General features: G+C 49.5%; 1 protein-coding gene across 2 annotated transcripts in view; it reads left to right on the top strand.

Annotated features, from left to right (window-relative positions):
• Nucleotides 1-21,000, top strand: part of LOC120894777 (hemicentin-1) — a 51,049-nt gene that overhangs the window by 11,223 nt on the left and 18,826 nt on the right. For both annotated transcript variants that reach the window (XM_040297582.1, XM_040297585.1), the window contains exon 2: nucleotides 1,906-2,917. In XM_040297582.1, the coding sequence (XP_040153516.1) occupies nucleotides 2,608-2,917 (310 nt within the window). In that variant the 5' untranslated portion in view covers nucleotides 1,906-2,607. The remainder of the gene's footprint in view (nucleotides 1-1,905; nucleotides 2,918-21,000) is intronic.

Here is a 21,000-nt window from a genome sequence, read left to right as displayed (position 1 = left end):
AGTAGCTCACGTTTGGCAGGACCAAACAGACCTATGTCGCGGCATCGGCACACAGTGCACAGATGTAAGTTCGTTATCTGCAGCAAACGTTCCGAGTGCCGACAAACGTCGTTCCAGCTGTCGACGTGTTTCCAGCGAAAGAATGAGCTTATTTGGCACGGCGAAGCCGTTCTGCAGCCGACGCAGCGAGAAGGCTTTATGCTCCATATATCATTTTATTCGCAACGCGTGATGTGATTTTGCCTCGCTCCCTCGGCATGACAGTTTTTTTCTTTTGCGCCTGGCCAATGACGCCGTGCCGTGTGCCGTAGCGAACTAGACCGTGTAGTTTCGTATGCACGACCAGTGTCGGTGTCGTTTATGAACTGGAACACACATACATCCCTCTCTCTCTCTCCCCATCGGGAAGCGCGTTTCATGGCAACGGCCTTGGGCTGTCTTCGGTGACAAAAACGTGGGCTGGCGACCAGGTGACCGAAGCAGAGCCGAAGGGTGGGTGGAGAGCGGTGCTGACGATAACGAGACGACGTGTGGCACGCGAACAATCTCAACGAATAGGTCGTCCGTGAGGTGCGCTGTCAGAGATTGATCGCCATGCTGTTGCGACATGTTTTCGGGAAAATTGCCAACCATGTCTTCCACGGGTGCATGGGCCACGGTGGGCACTGATTTGTGGGCTCGTGGGGGTGAGTCGTGATTTTCACGTCAACAAGTATTGATAGTTCTGGGGAAATGGTTGGACCTAAAAAAGGGATCGGTTCCACAGTTCCAAATTCCACTGAAGGCAACGTTGAAGGGACAAACAAAGCAGAAATTGCGTTTCTCAAGGTTTTATGACGATTAGTAACATATCGGCTCTGAGATTTAAGAACAATAAATACTTCAAGCTAGAGGTAAGGAGTCATTGCTTTGCAATGGCGTTTCAACTACAAACTAACGAACGAAACACATCTGACTTACAAGTCCAATTCATCACCGACTCGCTGGCACGCTCGACCAGTGTCCCTTCGCTCAGACGTCACACCATTAATCCTTATCATATAACGAGTATCTTCTTGCTTTTGTACCTTTTATCGTTGCTTCAAGCTCGCATTCTCCCCTTTGCTTCTATACCACACCAACGACGAACGGCAAGTGTGTCCTTTGGCCCTCGGAAACTATCCATCTTCATCTTGCAAGTGCTCGTGGTATTGTTTTTTCTTTACTTGTCTTTTCTTTTCCTTTCGTTTTGTTTCGTTTTTGCTCGCGTTTGCCCTCTCCAGCCAGCTGCAAACCCCCGTGCAAAGAACGGCGAATCGTGACCAGCATGGGTAGCCGCGGGAGTGTTTGAATTTCCGCACCAAACGTAGGCGGAAACGTCGGCGGAAGCGCTGAGACAATCGAATAACACTCACCCTTGTCTAGCGCGGCTCGGAGCATCCGCTGCCCCGGCCACAGCCCACACCACGCCAAACACCGGCTCTGCAGGAAGGCTGATTTGTTGTAGCAGCCCCGAACACCGAAGAGAGAGAGCAAAAGCACAACACTTTGACGCAACAAGAACTTAACGAGTGAAAGCGTTGTAGAGTGGAAAATGCCACCATTGGGCGGGTTTCTTCAACCATGCTTTACGGGGTGGGTGGGGAGAGTTGGGGAGTTGGTTTTCCAACACCCACGCAAAGGGCAATCACGCTGTGAGGGAGGCAACGCTTGAAATGCCCAACCCCTTGGCCACCTTTTTCCTGGAGTTTGGTTTTCGTGTTGCGCGGGTAACGGAAATGGGTTTCGAATTTTCCCTGCACTTGCCCTCTGTTCCGAGTGTTCTTCTTCCTGCCTTATCGGGCACTATCGGGAGCTCTTTTGCCGCTCCTCTTTTTTTAATTCTGATCCTTTTTTCATGTGTCTGCGTGTGCTTTCTCGTTCCAGCGCAACGGCAGCGTGTGGCGCCACGAGAGCAACGGGTTTTGCTGACAGCTCAACAGCTATCCATTAGCGATAAGGAAAACCGAAACGAGCCACGATGCGATGGTGGCACCGCTGCCAGCACCGACACCAACACACGCAGCAACAACAGCAGTGCGGACCGGAAAAATAAACAACGAATTTGGAAGGATCATCTTTGCCGCATCCTGCCCACAGCCCGTTTCCGTTGCGTGAAGGTGAATTTTCGTGTGAAGTGAGCAGGAAGCGGAAAAAGCAGTGAGGGAGAGAAAGGAAGGGGAAAATTCTTTTTTTTCCCACCCGTACCCGTGCAAAGATAGCGTGCGATAAGAGCGCCTCAGTGGGGTAAAGCGAAGGGCTAGAAAATTGATATCTTGTTGTGAAAATACAAGTGCTCCCACGAGTTTCCAGTGCCGCGTATTTTGTGCCGTAAAGCATCGTTTGTCGACCAAGTGTGCGTGTGTTTGTGTGTACGTGTGAGTGTGCGAATGTGAAAAACGGACAAGTTGGTGGTGGTGAAAATTTCGATCAGCAACATCATTCTATCGCGTTCGCGTGTGAAACGTGTCGTTGCGTGTGCGGATGTGTGTGTGGTGGCTGTCGTTGTCCGCGATGGGTGTGTTGGTGCGACCCGGTGCATGTGTTCGCGTGTGCTACTAGGAATGGCGAAAATCTGACAACAGTGCGATGACATTTTCACGACAGTGCGGTGAGCGCGTTCACGCCAGCGGGGCGGACGCAGTAGCAGCAGGCAGCCACGGTGGTCCAAGTGGCCAAGGAGCGACACGGTGCTCGAAAGGTCAGCTCATCACCTCAAGGACGATGTCGAGTGGTGCCAGACGGCGAAGCGTGACGACGACGACGACGACGACGACGGCCGGCCGGAGCTGCCGGAGCTGGGTAGCGTTGACGCTTTACGCGCTGCTAGCCGTCGGCCGCTTCGCGGGAGCTTCCTACTCCGATACGGACGATCTAATCAACGAGCTCGATCGACCGAGTAAGTAGGCAACCCGGCTACCCCGGGAGTGTGTCACTCGAAAAGCCAATTCCTTTTGTTATGAGGTGACAAATTGTCTCGGCAATGATTGCGAGCGAAATTGTATTACGGTGGGTAGTGGGTTGGCCTTGAGTTCAGTGGGATCACCTTCGAGGGCGCGTTAGTTGGGACACGATTCGGGGTACACTTTTTCCTTCTAATGGCCGATTAATCTTGGACAGCGTTTTGATTGCGTCCTCTGCAGATTCGTTGTTAATGTTGGGCCAGTTTTTGGTTTGGTTTGGTAGGATGAGTACGTAAACATACATCAAATACAGTCGAGTAGTTTTGGAACATTGGGAATAAGTTATCGAACAGATAGATATGTCTCTTCCATCCATTTCAATAAGGGCCTAACTCTTCATCTTTTGGCACAACAACCGTTGTCGGTCAAGACCCCTGTACCTCTAGTTAAAGACTTGACCCATGACGGACATTTGTTAAGTCGTACGAATTAATGATTGTACCACGAGATCGACCCTCGAGAGCCTAACATAATATAACGAGGAAGCTTTTGAAAATCCTAAAAAACTCACAATTTTACAAATTTTCACAATTTCACAAAAAAAATCTTCTGATAGTTTGGACCAAAGTCTTCCAATTCGTACTCTAGGAGGAGTTAACTCAAATGTCCGTATTGATAATTCTGAAATCTTTCAGTAATGATGACGGGTTTTCATCTTTTTCCAGAATATAGCTCAAAAACTCAGTCAATAGTGCATCCGCAAAGGGATGTCCTATATCATGGTCGAGATAGAAATCTTCACATCTTCATAATTATGCAACTAATGTGGCTGCAAACACTAAAGATAATATCATTGAAGTGATGTACGCAATTCAAATAACACAATTAAAGTTACAACGACAAACGCTCTGAATTGCCTCTTTTAAGATATCTTCTTATTCTGATTACCCAAACTTCCTGTTTCTTATAAACTGAAGCGACTGACTCCAATAGTGTCCACAAAAAGTAAATCCCTCCGGAACATCCCACAACCGCACACCGTCTAGGCTCACCCTCGGCCAACAACAAATGATAACAAATCATACATCCGGCACCGTGCTGTGCCTGCTTGCGATTTCCTCTGCCCTAGCCGACGGCATCCCGTCGTGGCGTCGTGCTACAGCTTCATCCGTGACCGCTCACTAATAACGCTTTTAATAGCCCGTTATCGGCAACCACTGAGAGCACTCCTCCCTATACCCGATCCGCAGAGGCGTACCTCGCTCAATCATAAGACCGGTGTTGGGGAATCTAACTCCCCTCCCTTTGAGCCTGGGATCCTGAGACACACGGATCACACGGCCTTGGCTTGAAGTGTTTAACGTGGGCGTGGGAAACCCGACCCCGTGAAACCATTGCCAAGCGCACATTATTGCACGCCCGGCCTCTGATAGAGGTAGTAAGGGGATTGCTGAAGAGATAAACCGACCGTAGCTCTCGATTTCGTGCGCTTGCAATGAAGTTATTATGAGGAAATGTGGATGCATGCTCACACCCAGGACTGTGTCGTTCGTTCGGGAACGGGGGTAGATCGGGAGGCGAGTCGATTTAGCTTCAAGGGGTGTTGGTTTCACCGTAGAATGGAGGGACCCGATTGTAATTACAAGCCATTTATCAATAATTCAACCCCTACAAATCGCAGCCTACGGAGCGGAGTGGTTGGAATGGGGAGCTGTGTGCATATGAACCGGAGCGTAGCATGAGTTGTTCCGGTGTTTTGCTTTGTAAGTAAAATTATCATTCCTAGGCAAAAAAAAACTCGAAACAAAACGAAGCCGACATTTTGACGCTTTGTTTAATTCGTTATGACGTCTGGACTGGGTGCAGAAGGACACAGCACAAAAAACTTTGAAGGGAGTCGCAGCAGAGGGGGAAGGTTTGCGTGATTTACTCCCTCACGAGCACGAAAAACTCTACACAATGACACGGTGTTGTGGCAGTTGGTTCGCAGCACCGGTGAAGTTTCACCTCGACAAGTCACACAAAGTATTGCAATGCGATAAAAGACGCTGTGGCAGTGCTCGCTGCTCGAACCTCGTCGTCGTTGTTGGTACGCGCGCACGTGTACATAAATCAAGCCACATCATACACACATACACACATACAACGGGCTGACATTTAGCTGCTTGTTTTCAGGAAGCTTTTCCACTTTGCTCCTCCTTCCCTGTCTGACGGCTTTCCGAGCTCGCGTTTCGCTGTCAACTTGTTTTCCTCCTCCGGTGTCGCCGTATGGTATGGATGTCCTGTTTGTTTCGCTCCGGACCTTACCTTTCTACCTTCGCTTACACGGGCTGGGTGGCTGTCATGGGGCCACCATCCTTGGCAACCAGCGCTTTTCCAACAACGCGATAACGCGCCGGCACAAAAGCAGCCAGATTCCGCGAGCTGCGATTTTTTCACGGTGCGCTGGCAATGGGTGCGATGAAAGCTCTGGGTCGAGCACAAAGTCTCGAGCATGACGACGCACAACGGTGGTCACCAAGAGGGTAGCGTACACCGTACGGCACTACAATGCGCCGCCGTGTCTCGGTGTCCGACGACCCGTACGGTAGGTTATTCTGGGCAAGTTATTTACGGTGCAACTGTTTGATCTTAAACCGGTAGATATATCACGGGAGCACGTTGGCTACAAGCAGGGTGCTCGCGCATTTCCAAGCCACCCTCTGTGCCTGGCCCGGCCAAGGACATTCCTGGTTGGAGCTGGTTTTTTTAATATTTAATGCAGTTTCTTACTTCTGCTTAAATTTCATCAAACCCAACCGTACGCTCAAAGAGGTAAAATATTCATACGCGTATAGCACGGGCAAGGCATTCTTACACGGTGTACATTCAAATGCCCATACATCATCCTGCTGCTTGGCTGCTTGGCACAATATTACACCCAATCGGACGGGAGCTGGAGCTGGAGTCCTTTTCAGCGACTATTCATTCCGGTGAGAGTTCATTTCCTGTGCTTTGTGTAGCTTGGCTGCTGGCAAGCACTTTCCTTTCCACATGGTTACGGCACTTCCATTACGGCAAATAGGTGTGCTTTGTTTTCATCCGGTAGAGCTGGTGAAATTAATTTTAATTACAATCTGGCAGTGTGTCTCCCGTTCACAGTTTTACCACACACACACACAACACATCCAAAACAATGTTGTAATTTTCGTCGTTTTGATAGTGCAGCTCCATGTGAAACTCATCAACATGAACATGAGTCGGTCAGTACACACAACGCCGTACGCGCGCACTCTCTCTCTCTGTCTCTGTATCATTATGCTTTCAGCATTGCTATCGTGCCTTACTTACATGCAGCCGTAATGAGGGACACGGCACAATTTAAAGCAACTTTCCCGACTGCAACAAACGTTACAGTTGCATCCGTCCCGCGTCGCCACACATCTCAACCCCCGCTGTGACATCAAACGGGAGTGATCTCGGACTCACTCATACGCCAGCAAGCTACAAAGTCTGTTTGAATTGAGCTTTCCGCCCGCCCGAACGTGGTTGTACGTGGGGCGAGCGGTTTTTGGGAACACTGCTTGTCTTCTGCCGTTCTTTTCTACATGCTGCTAGTTTTTCTTCAGCCCCGGGAACGGTTTTGTTTGATCTTGCGGCAGGCGGTGATGCGGGAAACCGAAAGAGCAGCAGCAGCAGCAGCAGAACGGCAAACAATCGCCATAGTTTTCGGTGCACTTTAGCTATTGGCTTTATTTTTCTATCTACCACATCGTTCGGTACTCTCTCTCACTCTCTCTCTTCCTTGTCGAGTGGGTTTTGTGGAGGGTGCGAGATGTCTGTTTTCTCTATTCTCAACAACCAACTCTGCACGCGGCTCCGCTCATCGAAACCTCAATGTACACATGACTTTTTCGGACAGAGCGCTAGCGTACGCTAATGAGCTGCCAAATAGAGTAGTTTGACTTCAAAGCAAACTGTTGGTGGTTGCGCTGGTGCTTCGCTTTCGACGATGCGAAGATAATTTGGTAACCGCAGCAGCGTTTTCATGCAACAATCCAGTGTAGCGCTCACTCACGCTCCCGGAGGCACTTTTTCTCCGCCCGCCCGGAGTTGGAGTAGTTGAAGCGTGGAGTTACTTCTAATTTAAATTCCAACACGCGGTACGGCTCAGCCACTGGCAACAATCATCCCCTCCTTCCTGCGTTTCCCCTTTTAATGCATCGGGAGTGCAGCTCACACACCGTGCTGTACGCGTCGGGGCCATCGCCCATGGGTCCAGGGTCACTCGACTGCCTCCGTATGTTTGTATACAATTAGGGATTAATTCTCACACCGCACAGTGCATCGACGCGTACCACGCGGTTAGGCTGCGGGAATACGTGAAGGAAAAGTTTATTACACCGATCACACCGCACCCTGGAGCCCTGGTTTTACCCCAGCACTCCGGGTGGATCGGGTGGAAAAGTTCCGCAACGCCTGCCCCCAACCACACAACAATCCGGGGATTGTTTGTGTTTGTAAACAAAACGCCTGCGATTTCCCGCCAGCTTAGTGCGCTTGTTGGGGTGTCGGAAGGGAAAATTATGCCACGGTGGTGTGATTTACGGGACGATGGATATGTTGAGCGAGGGTTACACTATTTGCTGGTACGGCACTGCCTGTCAGCCATCCTGAACGCAAACACACAAAATGAGGACGCTAGGATAGTGCGATAGTGGTGGAGGATTTATTCTGTTAGAGCCTTGCTGTAGGTTATTTACAGTGAAGTAAAAGTCTGAAAGTTGTGGAAGATTTTTTCCATGTCTTAAACAGAAGATAGCGACTATGGTAATTTCTAAAAATAAAATAGTTATAATGTGTGATTATATTTATCATTGCTTTTATTACCTTCATTTTCGGGTGAATCTGTTAGACAATTTTGACAATCTTCAGACTCCCAGGGACCAATTCCATTATTGCCGTGCATTATTCAACTCTATAACAATTATAATTCCCGGGTAAGACCACCTCTTACACCATCAAATGTTCCTCCATCTCACAGTACGCGCCATCCTCGCCATCGGCAATGTATTCCACTTTAAATGACAGGTGTATGAGATGATGTATTTCCTGTCAGATCCACCCAGACACGTACGGCTTTGCCCCTGGACTAACGCGCCAGCCGCTAAGAAAGACGATCAAGATGATCAATCATGCTCTGTTGAGATGGCTTTCTGGCGCACCGAACGCCTTCGAGCGCGCCTTCCTGCACCCGAATGCACAATGGCATCGCCCGGTTGCACATCGAACCCGGGCGCCGGGCCAATCGATTGACTTTGCACCCAAAGCCAGCGCCCGAGAAGTGCCATTACTCATTTATCATCTCAAAAGCCGTGTCAGGACGAAAAGACGCCGCCGGTTTCGCCGGCCCGAACGAGCATCCCCGTGGCGAATCGAGCAGCCACACAAATCGCAAGTGCGCTTGTGACGTCTTGCGCTGAGTTTGGTGCGTCAACGAGCACGAACACCGGCGCAACGGGAAAAGGACACAAAGAAAATAGCCGGCAGATGAATAATATATCCTAATTCTCTTAACATGTTAATTGCAGACTGCATAATAAATCACCGTTTCGTTTGCCATTGTTTGCCCAAAGCCGAAGGCCTCGATGAAAGACCCCGTTTCGCGTATGGTTCCGTTGTGCAGCGGAGCTCCTTTTAGGCAATCCGGGCACCAGAAACGGCTGCTATCAGCATCGGTGCGGCAAGTGGAGTGCTTCAATGAGGGAGAAATAAGAGTGCTAAAAGCTTCTTCCGTTGGGCGGCCCGGGGCCTGCGTAGCCCAACCTTTACCTTTTCAAGGAGCAGAAGACTTGCCTTTCCGCACAGCGAGCACAGATTTCCACACTTGCCGTCCAAGAACAACAACACACGTCGGACACGGATTCGGTGTGTGGCACAAAGTTTGCGTAAGCCTAAGAGAGCATCGGCCTGTTTCTATTTATCTAGTCAACGGCAATTTTGTTCCACTCCGAGATCGAAACGACCAGGTCTAAGGCAAGACGCGCTTAGAAAACCGCAGCACTGCAGCACAAGCGCCCGTCCACTCGGGAGAGGAGGTTTCCACGCAAAGGGAAAGGAAAGTGATTTGTTCGGTTACGGACTACGGCTCCTCTTAATTATGTTTACGTAGGTCTCTTTTCCCGGGGACCGTGGCCGTGGCATGCATCGAAAGACGTACATACACACAAATACCCATTGGCGGTATCATTGTTGTGCATACAATATGGGGCGCTCCGTGTGAGTGGGTTGCTCCAGGATGTGTGTGTGTGTGTGTGTGTGTGTGTGTTGCTTTCGTTTGGAAGGGATTTTCCGCAGCCGCACCAGCCGCACAGAAAATCATGCCAGCGTTTGCGTGCTGTCAGTGCCCGGGAAATCAATTTCCCTCCGTGTGCGAGAGGGAGAATCGGGACGGCGGTGTTGTTGTTGAAGCTACTCGGATGGAGTTGTTTGACAAGGGTACGTGTCTGGTGTTTGCGACAAGATTTCGCCCCCGTACCCGGTCCTCCCGTGCCTGTCAATGCGCGCCCGTGCGATTGTGCTGTGTACGTTTGCATTGGCAGGAAAAGCCCGTTTTCCGTCGAATTAAGCCGCACTAAAAGAGAAAACAATACATTCGCCTCGGTCTCGGGCGAGGCAGGATCGTTTCTGCGGCAGCCCGGTAAGTGTGGTGCGCCCTTGAGGTGAAAGAATGCTGACGCAAACTTTGCATCCACAGTCGGTACAGTTGCTAATGCTAACAAAACTAAAAGCTGACGAGAAGAACGGCAAGCAGTCGGAACGAACTTCGGCACGAAAATACTTGCTCCTCTCCTCCTGCTTCCTGCCATCTTCCAGCAAACCCTGACTGGGGAGCAACTTTTTGACGTTGAAATATTTATCCCGATTTGCAATGCGAGAAAAAGCACTCTTGGAACAATTTCACTTTTGTCCGCTGCTGCTGCTGCTGCTGCTCTCGCCACGTTCTCGTCAACGCGCGGGCACGGAAGCGCAAACGATCCAAGTTGAACCAAGGTTGAAGTTAGTTTTGTCTCGATTGCAAATGACTTTCCTATGAGTTGAGCCATCGTTCTCCGTAGCGCTCCGTCAACCTACCGCTTCGCTTTGCTACCAACTCACCTTTCGGAGGTTCGGAGATGGCCTTGATGGCGACAAAAGTTCTTTCCCACCGCACGAAAAACTCCTCTCGGTGCACCTTTTCTAATTCGTCCCTTTAGCACGCAGAAGGTGGGAGAAGGTGCGGTGGGCGCTTTATCTGCAATAGGATTATTACAGGATTTATGTTGCGCTCCGGTGCCAAACACTACCGCACTGCTCTTTCTTCCAAGACGCGTGCGCTTGGATAAAAATTCATAATGCCACCACGGCCAGATGAGCGAAGGCTCCAAAGTTGAAGCATTAAGCTGTGGCCACACCGAGATAGGACTCTCCGGATCGTCTGTTCGGGAGGCAGCCCGTACAGGACCGGGTGGCGGATGGGTCAGAAAAACTTTACTTACGTTTTGTCACTGCACAAAACGTACAGCGCTCGCCGTGGTCACTCCGGTGGGTCGATTTCAACGTCGCTGGCCTGGCGGCAGGAACGAGCGGGTGCGGTTGAGTGATTTTTTACAGCTCAAGCTTAATGAAGAAAGTAAGCCATAAATAAATTAGACTTTATTTCGTGCGCTATGAATGGGGAGTGATTTATGCTGCTTTTGACTTTCCGGGCGCACCAAAGGGAAGTCCCCGTGCCGTGTCGCTGGAATGAAAGGAAAAGCGGCTCCAGAAATAGCCTCAGAAAGAGTGGAAGAAACTGGTGTGGGCTGGACGGAAAGCACAGCTTAGCGAATACGTTCGGTAATTAAGTTGCTGGCTAGGGGGAAGTGTTAACCATACTCGGTTGTCTGAATGGGGTAAGTTGCTTTTGTAGTTCGCGTCCCATTTATGGGATTGATGCCGAAATGGTGCTACGAGGGATTTTCTTTTCCTTATTTGCGTATCACCATTGCTTTCGCTTTAAGGAGTTTGTGAGGCTAATACGGTGCTATGGAAATACATTCCGCAAAACTGGATCACAATGTAACAGGAACAATGGAAAAGAAATCGATGTTTTTACAGACGAACTAAGAACTCACTAAGACATTGTTAATGGATTAGCTTTTTTTTGTTTCAATTTCATTTACTTCCGCAAACAGCTCTCAACTTAAAAAGCATAAATAATAATTTGTTACACTGTATGTACTCTCAGCTAAGCGACAACAAACACTTCTGTTCCCTTCGTAAAACACGATTCACACGATCTGTATGCACTTTGCGAAACAAGCTCAGCCGGCAGTGCACTCACGCTAGACAATGAGCTAATTGGACACTGTTTATAAACAAGCATGTATGTGTGTGTGTGACTTATCACAAGCTTAACAACTCCACAATGCATCCCCACAACGCACGATACTACCAGGAATTCGTGTCGAGTTTTCCAAGCCCGGCCCCGGCGAAACTTTGGCCCCGAGGATTATGAGTAACAGCAAAACGGGAACATAAAAACACACAGAGAGAGAGAGAGAGAGAGAGAGAGAGAGAAATAGCAGCCTACATAAGTCGTGTCGAGGAACTTACTACTTTAGCCGCGACAACATTATAACTTCAGCGGCACAAATAAATCCCTCCGTGTAATCGAGCCTCCGCTCAGTGCTCGGGCCATTTCCACATATGGTCTGTCAGCGCGACAAAACATAAAACAGAAGCTTGCCAGTCCACCCACACTTATCTGCCATCTGTTTGATGGGTGGTGGGGAGGTAGGGGACGACAGGTGAAGGAGGCGGAGGCTTTTTGTCGTTTTATCACCTACGCCCAGTGGGCTCATCTTTTGCCATCATCCGCACAATGTCGTTACTCGCTTTCGCTTGTCGTTGTCGGTTTTCTTTCCCTTCACACACACACACACACGCCGAGACCATTGGGAAACGGGAATGGTGCGGACGCGGTTTCGCTATCTTTTTTGCAATGGCGCTCCATTTTCCACACGTGACACCGTGTGTGTGTATGCGTTTTGTGCCAGCGGGCTTCTCTGTGGTTCACAAAATGAAGCGTAAAAACGGAAAAGAAATACCATAAAACCAGCAGCCCGTCCTGGCTGCTGGCTGTTTTTGGGCCGTGGAAGGACCAACCGCGATTCTTCCATCTTTTCCCCCGTCACACGCCGTCACAGAGCTGCTGAAAGGTGAAGACAGGCGAATGCGTTGCGAGTGAAAAACTCCCTTTGAGACCGGCGGCAAGCGTAAAACCAAATGTTGTAACACACGTTGTGCAATAAATAATAAGAGTGGGAAAGTACAGCGCCATAAACAAAAAAACACGCTACACCACATCTTCGCTATCTCGCTCCGTCTGTGACATCCCATTCATCCAGCGGGTTGATGCATATGAAGCGCGTACCGCAAGCCCATGTAAGCCGTGGTCGCGATGCCATAATCGCTCGGAAAGGACTCCGTTTTCCCGGACGTATAAACGTTCTGCCTCAACGCTTGCAAAACGACCGATTGACGTGTTCGGTATTGCTTTCGGGTTTGCCAGTTCGAGTATCGGCCACACGCCTCCCCAGTCCCCAGCTATTGCTCCCAACGCTGGGCAAAGGATTGCGTGCTGATCACTAGAGTGTGCTGTTGCGACTACAAAAGTGTAATTACTTATCGCGCTGGTCGCATCTTAATTTATGCAACATTAATTAGCATACGGCCGCTTCCACTCCTCCCCTTCCCCTCCCCCGGGGGTCTGTCCATCCATCGAGCCAACCTTTCGCAACACGAAGGACATAAAGCAGCGGTTCCGAGACTGAGCCAGCTCGCGCCAGCACTGCCACACTAACGGCCAACGAATCTTCCAATTCTGGTGAAAGATTTTATTGGCCTGGCAAACAAACTCCTTTCAAGCACCCGCCCCCGGGACCGGCTACCATCTGATAAGACACGACTTAATTGATGGCCATGAAAGGAGGGCTTGTACTGTGATGTACTGTTGGTTCAGCTTTCTTTTTTTTTCTTTTTTTTTGGTTCACCTCTTCGCTTAACCTTCGTGGCGGGGTTTTGTACGGAGGAAATGTTAAACCAGTTCGCCACCCGTTTCCCAGTCCTTAATGGTGGACCCTTGCCCACTGGGTGGGGGTGAGGGGGGTATGATGGGGTGAATTGTTTTAGAGCGTTTCCTAATTGTTTATTGCACAGGGCGCTCGTTGATGTTGATGGGGCTGGTTGGTAGGACGCGAAAGGAACCAGAGCACGAGCCGAATATTTATTTTAAAACGGACCGTTTCCATAATTAAAATTACACCTACGAGAGCAAACGAAACGAGTGCTTGTTTTAATGAAGGAATGTTTGTGTCGTGGAGTTGTTTTTGTATTCGAAAATTGTACTTTAAATTATGTACCTTTGGACGTAAAATTTCGTAGATAAGGTCCATAGATTACAGATACGATATCCAAAGACGTTAAGATCTTCAATGAACTAATCCAATAGTCGCATTCACTTTGTTGTTGCAAAAGCTTTTAAAGTGAAAGAAGAACAAAATCAGAATCTGACTTATCTGATCGTCGTGTCAAAATTCTATTCACCGTATCAAACCTTCACTTCTTATCCTGTCGGATCGCTCATCGCTCATGTTTCACAGTCTTTTCACGCGAAACAATCTTCTCGCCAACTTTGTACAAACGGCCAGAAACACACCTACACACGGCCAAAAGCCCAATAAGAACGTTCCTCCCACCACCCCACTCGGTTGGCCTTATTTTACCTAAATGAAGGATGGAAAAACAAAACCAAGTGTGCACTCCCGTCCATAGGCTTCAACGGGACCCGAAGCGATCCGACCCGAATCGGGTGGCTTGTAATGAAAAATTCCTAATTGTAAGCACGGTAAACAAGCTCAGCTTTGCTGAAGTTTGCTGAAGCAACAACAAAAAACAGCGCTCACCTCGACTAGCGAATCCTGCATCCAGCAAAAGGCAAGAAAGCCGCGCCCCCCAAGCGACGGGTGGAAGAGGGAGTGTTCTCGCGCGCTGCGCGGACTCCTTATTGCCGGGGTTGGCCGGCAGTGAATGGGAAAAATCTTATCTCTCTATAAATTGCTATAATGGATTTTATTAATCATCTTCATAAGCTATTACGTGCCGGAGGTTCATCCGGCGCGATGCAAACCAACACACACACACACAAATCCTCCCCAAGAGCCGGAAGTGTGCACCGACGCACCCGCCCAGCCGACGGAAATGTGACGGAAGTGTGTCGAGGGAGTGAGCGAAACGGGGCGAAGCAAAAAAAAAAGCGAAACCAAATTCACCCTTGGCTCTACCGTGAATTGTGACCAACGCCGTGGCGTGGCGTCGGCGAGCGGTAAGTGGACAGGGACAGGGGAGAGCGCAGCGGGTTAAAATAAACTTCCGGCGAATTTTTGCGGCCCCGGGTACATGACTTTTATTCATGTCGACGTGTTGAGGTGATCTTCTTCTTTTGCTTCGTTTTTGTGTGTGTGTGTGTGCCATTTTTTCTTTTTTTTGTGTTCCATCACTCCCTTCGCTGTGCTCCGTTCTGCCCTGACGCCTGCTGACGCTGCTTCCGTGCCGTTTGCCCATTCCGCGTGGTCCACTCGCTTGCCCCCGTCCCATTTCCCCTCTCTCCCCACCATGTTTGCATGTCCCCAGCCAGCGAACGCCTGAGCGTGCTTTACCGTGTCTCGGTATGTGTGGCGGTTTCATTTTTGCGGCAAAACCATCAAGAGACCTGCGGGGTCGTCGTTGTCGTTTTACGGAAAATTAAAAGCGCCCAGAAAAGTGGGACATTTTCCGAAAAGTGTTGTGCGCTACGGTACGCGGCAAGCGGGGTAGCTAGAAAGGGGCGGACGAGTTCCGGCCGAACATAACAACACACAAACTAAAGTTTAGCAGCAGTTTCGAGCGCCGTTTTTGTGAAAGCTTTTTAAGCGTTTTTCTCTATCCGACGGGAGGCGTTTGCTGCCACACGGTCCCCTGTGTTGGTGGTGGTGCCTCGGGATACAGCAAGCATGCACTATTTTTTCTCTCTCTTCCCTCTGCTCGCTGCTTGCCAGTGTAGTTGCTGCCTGTTATGCTCGGTCGCTCCCTCGCCCCCCCCCCCCCTTGGCCTGTTGCAAAGGAGCAACACGATCCCCATTTATTCTTTGGATGCTTATCGTGCACGGTAACCTGGTTCCCCTCTGGGTGCTTTGGCTTCTTGCTGGCTGTTTTGTGGGGATTTTGGCTTGGGATGACGGGGTACACAGCAGACATCATGAATGTCCCGGCACACACACACACAACAATCCCGGGTTGGCAGGCTAAGCACTACTAACCACCCAGCCCGTCCCACGCTGACTAGAGATTGTTCGCCAGAGATTATGGTTCGGGCTGTGCTCCCGGGTCGCCCGGACACGGCTTGCAGCGTACCGTTTTAATGGGCCAGGTGGGTTGGGTGGGCTGTGGCGTAACCCACCCACCTGGCTGTGGGCTGAACGGGGAAGGAGCAGGGAAAGAGGCAAGGGATGCATTGGACCGAGCGTCCGATTAATTATTCAAAAGCTCAAATTCATACCGTCACAGCATGGGGAGGACGGCACAAGGGCGGACGGGGTTGGGTGGGCTACGGAAAGATGGCACCGTCAGATGGCCCACTGTGACAGTGCGCGCCAGAATGACTGAGTCGAGGGACGGGAGGGCGGGATATTTAAGGGCGGAAGTTGTGCTTCGGAAATCCCGCCGTACGCTGAGGCTGTGAATTGAATGTAAATGGTTTCTGCACTCTAGGTAAGCGGGTGGATGGGGGGGAAATGCGACGGTGGATGGGCCCATTGGCGAGCTGATTTTGAACCCCGTTTTTCCTAGCCGGTTGTTGTTTGTAAGCCAGGACCAGGACCAGGACGTAAAATGACCACAGTGAAGTGAAAAGCTGCTGAGCGTCGGTTGCAAGTTGGCATTGCTTGGTGGGGCTTTTTTGTGGCCTCGTTTAACCTGTTAGTTGCGCTATCTATTGGGGGAGAGAGTGGGAGTGGGATATTTATGCTAGCTGCTCCGGGAACTGCAGCCGAAAGCTTTGCCGCTGAAAATTAACAGTATCCTAAATAAACAATAAACATGGCCATTCAATGCATTATGCATTTCTCTGAATTCAAACGACACGGAGATATCTAGTTTCGGATCGTTTCGTAAGATTATTTAAAATTGGCTTTCAATACGAGTGTATCATTGGAAAAGGATTCTTCTGTTATTGTGCTTCTTTGCCGCAAATCCTTTAAAGTTGACGTATAAATCAGATTACACATAACCTCATAACGTAGTGTAGCTCTTTCCTTAAATTAAATCAATCCTTAAACCCAATTGTGTTTAAAGCGATCACCATTCTCCAGTTGCACAAAGTGCTTCCAAAGAATCCCCTTTTCAACATCTTCAATACACCAACAAGACACTCTCTCACACGCACACACACCGACGGTGCTGCAAGTATAACCCTATTGCGGTGATTTTCAAATTGTCGCCATCTTGAGAACGTGAGTCAGCTGGCGGCTTTGCTATGACGTCAAGTACGGTGGTGTGCTTCTTTCTCTTTTTTCGGCGGGTAAGAAAACTCAACACACCAACACACAAGAACACACACACACGGGGACTCAAACTCTGACCAAACCAGTCTGGTTTTCCATTTCTTCGCCTTCGAGTGCGGCCAATCGATCGATGCTGCACAAAAACTACCGGCAAAAGTAGCAGAAAAGTGTGCTGCCGTTTCGAACCGGAAAAACCACACAGAGCGTGTTTTGTGGCGTCGACAACTCGTACACTTCCTCTCGCTGGCGCTGGAGTCCCGCAGGGGTTCCCCGAAACTGCAACCGTGCTAGCTAGTCCGCTCGTGGTGAAGCGCCTTGCTCGCTAGCTTCTCGTTTTCAGATGTCGGTCAGAGCGCAAAGTGTGCTGCAGTTGTGCCTTGCCATGTTTCGATTTCTGCCTCAGTACTGACTCAACCGAAGCGAACCTGCTGAAGTGCTTCCCAGCGACTCCCTCCTATCCTTCGGGAAAGCGTCTCGCCCGCCCAGGGTACGCTGATACTGGCCAATCATATACCTCCTCTTTGCTCGAGGACGGTCAACTCTCACTCAACGCCGCACTAACGGATGCGGATAAACCCCAGCGCACAGGATATCGAGTAAGTGGCAGTATAGTAGAGTGCAGCACACATCCACACACACACAGACCAGTACAGACACACGAAAGTGCCAACAAGCGCCACGTCGCGCCTTTCACACCTTTCCGCAGGGCGGTGCAAATTTCCCTCGTTTATCCACGCTAGCCGGATTGGGCAAGATTATGTGCTCGCACGATCAATAAATTTAGCCCTAACCTTCAGCAGCTGCTGCTGCTGCTGCTTCGTGCTCCGCGCTCGACCGCACCCGCAAGTGGCCAGCATTTCGACAGGGTTGTTTTCCGTTGCCGGTCGGTTAAAGCCCGAAAGCCTCCACCCGCGTGTCCAAATTCCTTTCAATAGGAGTAACTTTTTCGGTGCAAATGAAAGTGGCAATAGGGGGAAGGTAGGCTGACGGCAAAGACAACACGGGCCGCAGAAAAACTCGGCCCTCGATACCGGGAATGCTAACTTTTGACAGACACAGAAACGGGAGGACGGCCTCGGGAGCTGACAGGGAAGGCACATCAGATAAAGTAAGAGACAGGCCACTAGCCGGCTGCTGAGGGCCAATCGTGCCACATAAAGAAGACATTGGCCGGTTTCGATTGTCCGAAAGGGCGAGAGGGAAGTCTGTGCGCGTGTGTGTGTCACATGCGCTGCGGGAAAGGGTTTAATGTGAAGTCTATTTTAGAATTTCCTACCCACTGGTGAAAATGCGGGCAGCAGCTTGTGGACAGCAAAATGGTCCCACACACACACACAGAGATCACACAGAGAGATCGGTCAATGGATTAAATTTGATAAAGGTTAAGACATTCGCCGACTCTGCCGCCATCGCCGTCGTCGTGTAAATCGGTCCGGTTGGCTCTGTTCGAACGGGTCGAAGCCCGAAACACGCCGCCCGGTGAATATTTGATCGCTCGGTAAAGGCAAAACGAGCGGGCATGAGCGGTTTTAATATTTGACACTTTTCCTACACAAACCGCAATGATAGGGCATGTGAATTAATCATGACGCCGTATCGAATGCACGAACGGAAAGGGCACTGTAAAAAAGGAGTTTTGCGTGTTTGTGTGTGTGTGTGTGTGTGTGTGTGTGTGTGTGTGTGCTTTGATCCATGTTCAAACCCTTCCAGCGCGTTCCGTGGGTTCAGTTCAGGTTCAAATTGAAAGCTCGACCCATATAAGCCGAAACTGATCCCTGGTCCGTTCCAGTTCCAGGACGTGGAAGAGTCAGCGGACAAACACACACACACACACACCAAAAAAATACACGCCTCAATGTCGAGCCCAAAATTAATGACGATTCGAAATCAATCGAAAAACCTACCAATTCAATCATCAATCGAACTCGCAGCCCACCCAGAAGGTTAAGTCCTTTGCAGCGAGGGGGGGGGGGTTCTCGTTCGGGTTCGTGGTTTTGATTTATGGCGGCTTCGAGCTTCGGCCCCGTTCGATAAGGCGAACCAACGGGGTAAATGGAAAGTAAAAACGGTTCCGTTAATTAATCGACACAGCGCTTGGAATTGCAAGGCGAGCGGGAGAACAAAAAAAAAAAGCGATCGCCCTGTTTCTAGAAGGCGGACATTTCCGTTCGATTGCGGTGCAGAACGCACACCGCGGTGCCCTATAATCAGGCTCGTCGGGTCTTTCACGCCACGGCTCACCCACGTTTGTTTGATTTATTTTCCTCGGGTCTGTGGGTTTTTTTTTCGTTCAATGCTTTCCTGCTTGTTTTGCCTACCTTTTTACCTTCGAAACGGAACGGGCTCGGGTCCGTGCGGAACGGTCAGGGTTCGGCTGTCGGCAATTAAAATTGTTCCGGGCGCGTTCGCGTTTGTGGCATTCCGGGACACAGGAGGCACACACACACATACACTCGCTTTCCCGGTAGGTGGCACGGAAGTGGCAAACAAACACACCGGGAAACGCCAAAAAGGTGGATCGCGATAGCAGTTTTTTTTTGCTCCCCCGAACGATGATGTTCCTTCCTACCTGCGTCCTGTTCGCGCTCCCTTCCAAAAGCCCAACGGCAGAAAGGAGCCTTGTAAATATTGATTAACAACCGGGTCGGTATGATTGAACGCAAAAGTCTTTCGGGGCAGGCAAATCAAACGGTCAATGTCAACGCGATTGCATTGAGAGCTTTACAGGCTGCGGTAGTAAAGCTAGCAAAGTAAGGGGTTTGGGTCGTCGGACCTAACGGGAAAGCTTTCTAATTGAAAATGTACTTCCACTAATCTCGATTGGCACGGTTGTTAGGCAGTCGATAGGAAGCGAATAGCATTCGTAAAGGTGGGTACGATTTGGGTTTGTAGCAATGTTGCTGCTAATCATTCCCATTTTAATGCCTCTAACAACTTCCACGCGAACGTTGCTTACCTCTCGTTTGCTGCGAGCAGGTGTATGTTGTACACAGCAGCGTACAAACCGCGCACAAACAACATCGAACTAACAGCGTAATAAAAATCTACCTAAAAATAAGACTAAAAAAACGACACTCAAGAAACTTTTCCTCTCGGAACAAAAATCGAAACATGTTTAAGCGACCTTTAGAACACTGCTCGTTGGTAACCAGCCGCACTGAGCGAACAAAAGCTCTGCGTGTGTGTGTGTGTGTTTGTGTTGGGAAAGGAAATATACTTTTCCTTCGTTTTCGGTTTCACTCTGCTGCAACACATCGAAAGCGCGGGTGGTGCTCGTATAGAAAATTGAACCTTTTTTTCTTGCTTACCCGCAGCCGTAAGATGTTATCCGGCGTGGGCTTACCGGGGCCACGTAGCTTCGGGGGGCTTTCAGGGGTTTAATTGCATTAAAGCTGACAAAAAGGCGCAGTGCCCCAAAAAAAGGTTGGCAGCGTGTGTCAGCGGACTCCAGGCATGTTGAGTCGGCAGGCCCTTGCGCTTTTGCTACGCCCAACTTAAAGGTAAACAGAGTCTTTGTTGGTGTCTGTGTGTGCGAATATTTTCTTTTATGGCTTTGTGCAATGTAATAAAAGATCAAAAATAATGTTTGTACAAAATGAAGGGGCAAATATTCAATGGGACTAAGCAAAACAACATCGCTTCTTTGGTCCTTCGACCCGGATAGACACATTAGGAGGTAGAAATTAAGCTTTGGTTCATACAGAATTAGGGGAATTATAATAAAAAATAGAAATGTATATCAATATTCTAATATTTTATGAAAAAAAAGCAAATTGGAATAAAACTGTTCTTACTTGTTCACACACCCGTAAATTTCAATGCACACAAGAAGCATATTCAATATCTAATAAGCGCACGCTCCGAACTCATGATTATGTTCAGTGATTTTCACCACAGGCCCAATCACCACCCAATAGTGTCGGTTGTTTACATTGACGTAATACGACAGCATAGAAAACTACTCCACCGAAACAACACTCCAGCACCCAGGAAAGAAAGATGATGTAGGGAAAGGCAGTAAAGTAGTGCTAGCTACCGAGGATGGCAAAAATGCCAGTGATAAATAAATAAACAAAACCCTTTACACCACCACCACTTTACCACCACTACCCTCCCTAGCGCAATGCTGTACTACGGTTCAGTGGCGCTCATGCCGTCGCGTTCTGCTCTACCGTCGGTCGGTTGGTTGTGGCACAGGTGGTATTTATGAATTGATGATGGTCGTTTTTTACAGGCACACGAGCGCCATCGTACGAATGGCACTAGACATGAGGCTGTGTGTTTGGGTGTGAGTATGCGATTGGGCGGGATGAGTAGGCGAGCAGGCTCGTTGGGTGGCGCTGCGAGTGAAGTATCCTAACAACGACAACGAGCGCTATAACAATAACAATGAAGTGTAATAAAATAAAGTTCAAACGGTGGAACGTAATCCGATGTGTGGTGTGGCCTTCGTTGGTTCGCTGCAGCGGGAGCGTAGC

The sequence above is a fragment of the Anopheles arabiensis genome, chromosome 2, assembly GCF_016920715.1.
Source record: "Anopheles arabiensis isolate DONGOLA chromosome 2, AaraD3, whole genome shotgun sequence".
Classification (NCBI taxonomy): Eukaryota; Metazoa; Arthropoda; class Insecta; order Diptera; family Culicidae; genus Anopheles; species Anopheles arabiensis.
The sequence above is the reverse complement of the archived record's forward strand: the minus strand, read 5'-3'. Positions and strand labels throughout refer to the sequence as shown.